Source organism: Dasypus novemcinctus, chromosome 8 (genome assembly GCF_030445035.2).
Source record: "Dasypus novemcinctus isolate mDasNov1 chromosome 8, mDasNov1.1.hap2, whole genome shotgun sequence".
NCBI classification, from domain to species: Eukaryota; Metazoa; Chordata; class Mammalia; order Cingulata; family Dasypodidae; genus Dasypus; species Dasypus novemcinctus.
The window spans coordinates 2,978,432-2,987,854 of NC_080680.1; the positions used below are offsets into that span (position 1 = coordinate 2,978,432).

The window sequence follows — 9,423 nt, forward strand, 5'->3', positions numbered from 1 at the left end:
CAAATATATTGTGTAACATATTGTATGATTTTTTAAAAATTACATGTATCCAATACATTAAAATGAGAAATGTATGTTTTTATTCAACTATGTTTTCTTTTTAGTTTTTAATTGTATATATTTTCAATTATTAAATATACAAAATAAAATTTTTAAAAAAGGGGGTGCAGAACAAGTTTATTGAGCTAAAGTTGTGTTAAAGCAGAAATAGCACCAAAAGAGGTTTCTGCTCAAAAGGTTGAGCTGGAGGCAAAGCTTATATGGCTGCTTGAAACAAAGGGAAGTGGGGGGATAGGGATGGATAAAAGGGACATGATTTATGGTTAGTGTAGCATATGTTCCGTGAGCTGAGTGGACTACAGGGGCTACGGGGGCAGTTTGGGCAGGGTGTCCTGAGGCCCAGTTTGTTAATTAGCAAGCAGGATGTGGATGTAAGAGTGTGGCCATTTGGTGAATATCAGCAGACTTTGCTGGTGTCAGCTTGAGCTCGTTGTTACAGTCCTTCCTCTCAAGCTGTGGCAGGGGATTTTTATCAGCAATGCAAAGGATTATTGGTATGCCAGCCTGCTTCAGTTAACCTCTATTTCTTCTTTATAATTCCATGGATAAAATGGAATCTCAAGCAAATCAAGATGGTTTAGTAAATTCATTTACCGTTCCAATCTAACACAACTCAAAAAGTCTAAAAAAAAACCCAAAAAACTAGGAATGGAACTAACTCAACATGACAAAGGTCTCCTATGAAAAATCGACAGTTAACTTCATGCTTAGTGGTGAAAGACTGAATAGTTTCTCCCTAAGATCAGTAAGAAAACAAGGATGTTGGCTCTCACCACTTCTGTTGAATATTGTGCAGGAGTTCTAGCCAGAACAATTAGGAAAGAAAAAGAAAAAGAAATAAAAGACATCCAAATTGGAGCGTAAAAAGCAAAACTGTCTCTATTCACAGAGGACATAGAAAACCTTTAGAATCCACTAAAAAAATATTAGAACTAATAAATAATTTCAACATGGTTGTAGAGTTCAAGATCAATAAATGAAAATCAATTATATTTCTATAAACTGCAATCTGAAAATAAAATTTAAAAAACAATTCCATCTACAATTGCAATAAAAATCAAACACAGGGAAAAATTTAACAAAAGAAATTCAAAACCTATACCTTGAATACTAACAAACAAAAGAAACTAAAAGAAATCAAAGACAGCCAAAAAATTAGAAAACAATCCAATATTCATCATTATTACTAAGATGGCAACATCCCCTAAACTAATCTATGGAGTCTATGAAGTCCTTATCAAAAATTCCAGCTCTATGGATTTATAAGAGATACAAAATGACCAATACAATTTTGAAGAAATAACAAAAAGGGAAGAGGATTCCTACTTCCTGATTTCAAATCTTCACTACAAAGCAACAGTAACAAAGTAACAGTGTGATACTGGCACTGGCATAGACAATAGATCAACGGAATGAATTTGATAGCCTGGAAATAAAACCATGTTTCTATGGTCAAATGATTTTCAGCAAGGGTTCTGAGACCACTCAATGGAGGAAAGAATATTCTTTTCCAAAATGGTGCTAGGGCAAGTGGATAGTCATGTGCTAAAATAATGAACTTGGATCCTTACCTGATACCATATGTAAAAATCAACTTAAAACATTGAAAGACTAAATATGATTAAGATGTCAATTCTACCTAAACTAACACATACAATGCAATCCCAATCAGAATTCAAACAGCTTACTTTGTAGCAGAGGAAAAGCCAATTATGAAATTATTCGGAAGGCAAAGTCACCCCAAATAGCAAAATCATCTTGCAAAAGAAGAACAAGGAAGGGGGACACAAATTATCTTACATTAAAGCATTTTACAAAGGTATAGTGGTCAAAACAGCACGGTACTGGCATGAAGATAGATATATTGATCAACAGAATTGTACTGCAAGTTCAGAAATAGACCTCCACATCTATGGTCAATTGATTTTTGTCAAGGCTACCAAATCTACTCAACTGGGACTGAACAGTCTCTTCACCAAAGGGTGTTGGAAAAACTGGATATCCATACTCAAAAGAATGAAAGAGGACCCAGATCTCACTCCTTTTAAAAATTTAACTCAAAATGGATCAAAAACCTAAACATAAGGACCAGGACCATAAAACTCCTAGAAAATGTAGGGAAGCAACTTCAAGATCTTGTGGTAGGAGGTGATTTTATATCCAAATAGATTTTATAATATATAGATTTCATATCCAAAGCATAAACAATGAAAAAAAATAGATAAATGGGACCTCCTGAAAATGAAATACCTTTGTACTTCAAAGGACTTTGCCAAAAAAGTGAAAATGCAGCCCACTCAATGGGACAAAATATTTGGAAGTTATATATCCAAAAAGGGTTTAATATCCAGAATATAAAAAGAAATTCTAAAACTCATCAATAAAAAGATAAACAACCCTATTAAAAATGGGCAAAGGACCTGAAAAGACATTTCTCCAAAGAGGATATTCAAATGGTTAAAAAGCACATGAAAAGAAGCCCAACATCAATAGCTGTTAGGGAAATGCAAATCAAAACCAAAATGAGATATTATTTCACACCATTAGAATGGCCACTACCAAAAAATGGAAAAATACAGCTGATAGAGAGATGTGGAGAAATGGGTACACTCATTCACTGCTGTCAGGAATTGAAAATGGTACAGGTGTGGTGGAAGACAGTTTTGCAGCTCCTCAGGAAACTAAGTACATACTTGCCATATGATCCAGCAATCCTGCTATTAGGTATATATTCAGAAAAACTGAAAGCAGGGAATGCAAACAGACATTTGCACACTGATGTTCACAGTGACATTATTCACAACTGCCAAAAGTTTGAAGCAACCAAAATATCCATTAACAGATGAACGTATAAACAAAATGAGGCATATACATATGAAAGACTATTATTCAGATGTAAGAAGGAATGAAGTCCTGATGCATGACACCATGCATGAATCTTGAGGACAGTACATTGAGTGAAATTAGCCAGGTAAATGGACAAACACTGTATGATCTCAGTAATATGAAGTAATTATATTGAGTAAACTCATGGGGTTAAAATCCAGAGTATAGGCTCTTGTTTTCTACTGTCATTTTGTCTCCTGGTAAACAATACTCTGGATTTTAACTCCATGAGTTTACTCATTATAATTACTTCAACCTTTAATTTGCACAGAGTTTTTAATAAGGTTGATTGTAAACCTTTGAAGAAGGATAGAGGTGATGGTAGCACATTATTATGAGTGTAATTGTGGCTGAGAGGGGAAGTTTAGGGTTGTGTATGTCGCCAGAAGGAAAGGTAGAGGATAAGGTCAGGACTGTTTAACAGTGAACCCTGTTGTGGATGATGACTGTGGTTAATAGAACAAATAAAAGGATGTTCTTCCCTCAACTAGAACAAATGTATGTCTCTATTACAAGGTGTTAATAATAGGATGATATATGGGGAAAATACGCTTATGGACTATAGCTAACAGTAATATTCTAATATTGTTTCATCAGTTATAACAAAGGTACTACACTGGAGTAATGACAATGCTCTAAAATGAAATACGGTGTGAAAGCACAACTCTGCTATTATACTGAGGGCCGTTGACTGCACACTTTGAATGGATTGTATAGTATTGAATAAAAGTGTTTTAAAAAATCCTTTCAACTTTCTGAGAGCTTTGTGCACAATAATAGTTTTCTTAATAGTTCTGTCCTTCTTTCCAGCAATATTTTCCGGTTGATTTGAATTTTACTTGTCTAACCAAGAAAATAATATTTAATATCCTAATTATTTGTAAAAATACAGATCACATTTGAAATATTACTGTAGCAATTGCAGATTTATACTTGAATATGCATGCTTATGGATTATTTTCCTAATGTTATTTGAATAATTGTGCTTTTAATAAACAAACACAGAGGGGAAAATGCTAAACCTATAACATCTTAGAAGAAAAAAAAGATGTAAATCTTTGTGACCTTGTCTTAGGCAATGGTTTCTTAGAAATAATGCCGAAAGTACAATGAGAAAAAGGAAAAATAGATAACTTGGACTTCATCAAGATGAAAAACTTTTTGTTTTAGTGGTCATCACTAAGAAAGTGAAAAGACAGCATATCAAAAATGTGATACACAACTTGTATCCACAATATATATAGAATCCTTAAAACTTGACAATAAAAAGACAACCCAATTTTAAAAAGGCCAAAGGATTTGAATAGACACTCCTCCAAAAATATATATGTTCAAGCTCATGAAAATACTCTCAACTTCATTTGTAATTAGAGAAATGTGAATCAAAACCATTCTAGGATGGCTAAAATAAAAAAGAGACAATAACAAATGTCAGTGAAGATGTGGAGAAACTTCAAACATATGGTTACTATATGACCCAGGAATTCTACTCCTAAGTATATATCCAAGAGAAATAAACATATGGTCCACACAAAATCTTGTATACACATGCTCTAAGCAGCATTATTCACAATAGCCAACAAGTGAAAACAACCAAAACTGTCAATCAACTGATGAATGGATAAGCCAAATATGGTATGTTCATACAATGGAATAGTATTCATCCATAAAAAAGAATAACAACAACATACTATTACATGCTACAATATGGAAGAACTTTGAAAACATCCTAAGTGAAAGAAGTCAGTCACAAAAGACCACATTTTGCATGATTCTATGTTGCATCATAACCTGAAATCTGCCCACTTCCCTAGCAACAGCTAACAGCACAAAACCACAAGTCCGCCCACAAGCTTCTGCCAATCCCCAGCCGCCCCGTAGCCCTCACTCCTCCTGCTCTACCCCGCCCTCCTCATTCTCTATATAACCCACTGCACTTCCTTAATAAACCGGACTTGCGTACCAGACCTGGTCTCCGCGGCATTCTTTCTCCCCTCGCCGCGCGTCCTCCACGCCTGAGAGCCCCTCTGAGGCTGTCTGCCGCAGCCTCAGACGCCTTTGCAGCCAGCTGACCCCTCCAAACCCCCCCGTCAGCGTCGGGGTGCAAGCCGCCCCAGCCGCAACTGGCGCCCCAACGTGGTGGCAGTTCAAGTCCGGTCCGACGTGACCACTGCCTCACCCCCGTGGGACCTCGCTCCCACCCCTTCGCCGCGCTCTCAAGGTAAGGACCCCCGTTATCGGCCCCCGGCAGAAAAATGGGCGGGCGTCTATCTTCCCGCCAAGCGCCGCAAGTCAGAGCGCTTGCTGGCCTCCTAGACACTAATGGCGTTAGGGTTTCCCTCCGCCACCTGCAAAAGTACTGGGATCTCCTCCTGCCTTTCAATCCGTGGCTGGCCACCTGCCACCTTTGGAGCCCAGACACTTACTCGCGTCTCATTGACCGCGTCACCTCCTCTATGGAGCATGAGGGCAGGTCGTTTCCCCCTGGCCTCCTGCCCACGCTTGTGGCCATCTGCGCCTGCCTCCTTGGCGCGCCTGCCCCGAAAGACGCTTACCAGGTTTCCCCCGGGGCTGCTGCGCGGCCGCTCGACTGCGACCCTGATAAGGGGGACACTCCCGACTCAGATACTGAGTCCTTATCTAGTCAGCTCAATGCCGACCTTGAGCTCCATCCTCTTTGGGACGGCCATTATCAGGATGGCGAGCCTCCTCTTTCCTCCCCGCCTGAGGGGGGGAGGTCCCTGCCTGGTCGCCGGGATGGCGAACTTCCTCCTTCTTCTTCGCTTGAAGGGGGGAGATTCCCACCTGGCCACCAAGATGGCACACTTCCTCCTTCTTCTTCGCCTGAAGGGAGGAAGTATGGGCCCTCAGGCGGAAATCCCGCCTCTCTTTACCCGCCTCTTCCGGTCACTCCGCCATCTTGGCGCAGACCGGAAGGAGAGCGTCCGCCATCTTGGCGCAAACCGGAAGGGGAGCCTCCGCCATCTTGGTGCGGGGCGGAGGGAGAGCCTCCGCCATCTTGGCGCAAACCGGAAGGAGAGCCTCCGCCATCTTTGCGCAGGGCAGAAGGAGAGCCTCCGCTATCTTATAAATCACCGGAAGCCTTGCCGCGGACATTTTGTCCGCCGGAAACTGCTCCGCAGCCATCTTGTTTGCAACCGGAAACCCCTCTGCGTCCATCTTGTCCCCCCTCTCAGACAACATGGCCGCCACCTCCTCCTACATTGGCCGCTCCGCCGGCACCAGTGTCCAGGCCTTGGACCAGTTCAGACACATGGCTGGGCCACTCCGGCCCACCCATGACAGGGGCCATCCCTCACCTCTTCCCTTTGAACCCGGCGCCCTCTCAAGCGTGCCCCCAGCAATGGCTCCCTTTCACCACTGATGAAATTAAAAACCTTAGACGCGCAGTTAAGGAGGATGGCATCGGGAGTCCGTACGCCCAACAGCTGCTCGAGGAACTTGGGGCACAACTTGTTCTCCCCTATGATTGGATTTCACTTGCCCAGGCCATTCTGGCCCCAGGACAGTTCGTGGAATGGAGATGCCACTTCCAGGCAGAGGCTGAGAGGCGCATCGCCGAGAATGCCAGTGCGGGTATCCAGGACCCCCCAGAGGCGTACACAGGCATTGGTACTTTCACCGATCCTGTGCAGTACCGCAATGCGCCCCCCGGTTTTTGGCTCCGGCTTAGAGAACTAGCCCTGCGATCCTTCCGCAATGTCTCCGCCACGAGACCTCAAAAGCTCGCCCAGATGACCCAGGGCAAAGACGAAGATTTCGCTACCTTTGTCGCCCGTGTCATCGAGGCCTGCCAGTGTAAGGTCTGCGGAGAGGAGGCCCAGGTCGCTCTCGCCAAAGATCTCATCGTTGAAGGATGCCTCGATGCTTGCCGGCAGATTATCCTCACCATGCGGGATAAGGGCGTCCATGACTGGGTCTTGGCTTGCCGCAACCTTGACCCGCAGGCCACTAGCCTCGCCAAAGCCATCGCCACGGCCCTAGCCGTTTCTTCCGGATGCTTCAGATGCGGTGAGATGGGCCACTTCGCCCGAGACTGCCCACAATTGCAGACCGAGAGACCACCCCTCCCAGCATCCGGCAGCCGCCCGAGAGGGCCTTCCACCCCATGCCCTCGATGCAGAAAAGGATATCATTGGGCCCGCGACTGCTGCTCCGCTCAAAGCCCTCGCCAACCTTTAAACTCCCAGCGGGGCAAGCCTCAGCCCCGCCCCAAAGAGGCCACCCACCAGAGAGCCCCCAAGCCTTGATGTGGACGGTTCCCATCAGAAGCTCCTCCAAGCCTGTCATGGAGCTCAAAATCGAAGGGCAATGGTTAGAGGGACTGCTCGACTCCGGTGCAGAGGTCTCCTGCATCCCGTTTGAAATCGCCGCCTTCAACCACTGGGCTCTTGAGCAGGGGCCTCAGGTAATTGGGGCCACAGGCTCCGCCGAGTCCTGGAGATGCGCCACTCCTATCAAATGGGAGGACCGAGAGGGCCGGCACGGTCGCTTCTGCCCCCTCATCCTCTCCACCGTTGGTGGTATTCTCTGGGGAAGAGATATCCTCAGCCAAACGGGAGCCATCCTCACTACTGAGGCCCTCTCGCTCAGCCTGCCCCCCCCCTAGCGGGGGCCACTGCTCCCATCACAACGCCTGACCCTATCCCTCTGGAATGGGACACAGAGGAGCCCATCTGGGTCGAGCAGTGGCCCTTGCCATCTTACAAACTGCAAGCCCTCTCCACTCTCGTCAAAGAGCAGTTACGGGCAGGACACATTGAACCTTCCACTAGTCCCTACAATTCACCTGTCTTTGTTATTACCAAGAAAAGCAGTGGCAAATATCGCCTTCTCCATGACCTACGTGAGGTCAACAAGCACATCAAGCCAATGGGATCGCCGCAGCCAGGGTGCCCGCACCCCACCGCTGTCCCTCAGCACATGCACGCGGCCATCATTGACATCAAGGACTGCTTCTTCTCCATTCCTCTCCATCCACGAGACTGCCCACGGTTCGCCTTCACGGTGCCTCAAACAAACCATCGAGGTGCAGCCCAGCGTTACCAATGGAGAGTCCTCCCTCAAGGAATGCGCAACAGCCCGGCCATCTGCCAACTCTTTGTCGATCGCGCAGTCGATCCACTCCGCAAGAAGGCCCACAGGCGCGCCCACATCATCCACTACATGGACGATCTGCTCATTGCCGCTAAGGATCCTCGTGAGCTGGAAACTCTCGTCTCGGAGCTTCTCCACAATCTCTCACAGATCGGACTTACTGTTCAGCCTGACAAGATTCGCCTTCAATCCCCCTTTCAATTTCTGGGGTTTCACTTTCACCACCATGTTAAGCCAGTAGCACCAAAGCTACAGGTGTCGCCCAAGATGTCTCTAACGGAGCTACAGCAGCTCTGCGGCCAAATCAATTGGCTTCGGTCAGCGCTCCCCATCACCACGGCTCAACTTCAGCCTCTTTTCGAGCTCCTCCAGACTAAGGATCTTCCAGCCGACGCAGTCACCCGCCCCATCGTCATCACTCCAGCAGCCTGAGCGGCTGTGCAGGATGTCAACGAGGCCCTTCAGGCCTGCCGCCTCGAGCGCTACGCCCCAGGACTGCCAATCCTCGCACTGGTTCTTCCCACGCCAGTAACGCCCACTGGACTCCTCTGGCAAGACGGGCCACTGCTCTGGCTACACACTTCCAAGAGTAAGCTCCTAAAAATCTGCCCCTTCACAAGGGCATGGATTGCCCTCGCCTCCGACCTTGTAGGGCTATGTGTGCATACCTACGGAGTTCCTCCTTCCACAATCGTCTGGCCCTTTGACGCCAAGGCTACTACCAACCTGCTCATCCACGACGTGGACATGCAAGTGCTCGCTGAAACTTTCAGAGGCTCTTTCGACAACCACTATCCTCATCACCGACTTCTCCAAGGCCTCTCGCGACTCGCATTCTCCACTCCGTTCCATCCATTGCCGGCCAGGAAACCTCTTCCACACGCAGTAACGGCCTTTACAGATGCCTCAAAGACCTCCTATGCTGCAGTCATCTATTCACCTGGTTCCCCAACGCCACGAACCCTTGTGTTTTCAAACGCGTTCTCCGTCCAAGTCGGAGAACTGCTCGCAGTCGCTGTTGCTCTGCACACCTGCCCCAACCAGCCGCTCAATATCTTCACAGACAGTTTATACACCCTGCAGGTGTGCCATGCCTTGCCTCTTGCCACCTTCTTCCCTACGGATACAGCCATTGATAGGGCGCTTCAGTTCCTCCAGCACCAATTAGAAGTCAGAGACCACCCTTGGTTCATCACTCACATCAGAAGTCACAGCGGCCTCCCTGGCCCGCTAACCGCTGGAAATCAAGCCGCCGACCGCGCTGTCCAGCCATCACCAGCTCAGGCGTCACCAGCACAGCACGCTGCGCTCGCCTGCCACAGCATGCCTTGCACATGCCAACCACGGCACACCGCACTT

At 46.4% G+C, this 9,423-nt stretch overlaps 1 protein-coding gene across 1 annotated transcript; it reads left to right on the forward strand.

Annotated features, from left to right (window-relative positions):
* Positions 1-5,201: 5,201 nt before the first annotated feature.
* LOC139439473 (endogenous retrovirus group K member 8 Gag polyprotein-like) lies at positions 5,202-7,217 on the forward strand. Its single transcript, XM_071216562.1, has one exon. The coding sequence runs from the start codon at positions 5,202-5,204 to the stop codon at positions 7,215-7,217; it is 2,016 nt and encodes a 671-aa protein (XP_071072663.1).
* Positions 7,218-9,423: the final 2,206 nt, after the last annotated feature.

What these genes read in the sequence shown, in the direction of transcription:
- LOC139439473 (XM_071216562.1), top strand. Translation starts at nt 5,202, where the DNA reads ATGGGCGGGCGTCTATCTTCCCGCCAAGCGCCGCAAGTCAGAGCGCTT.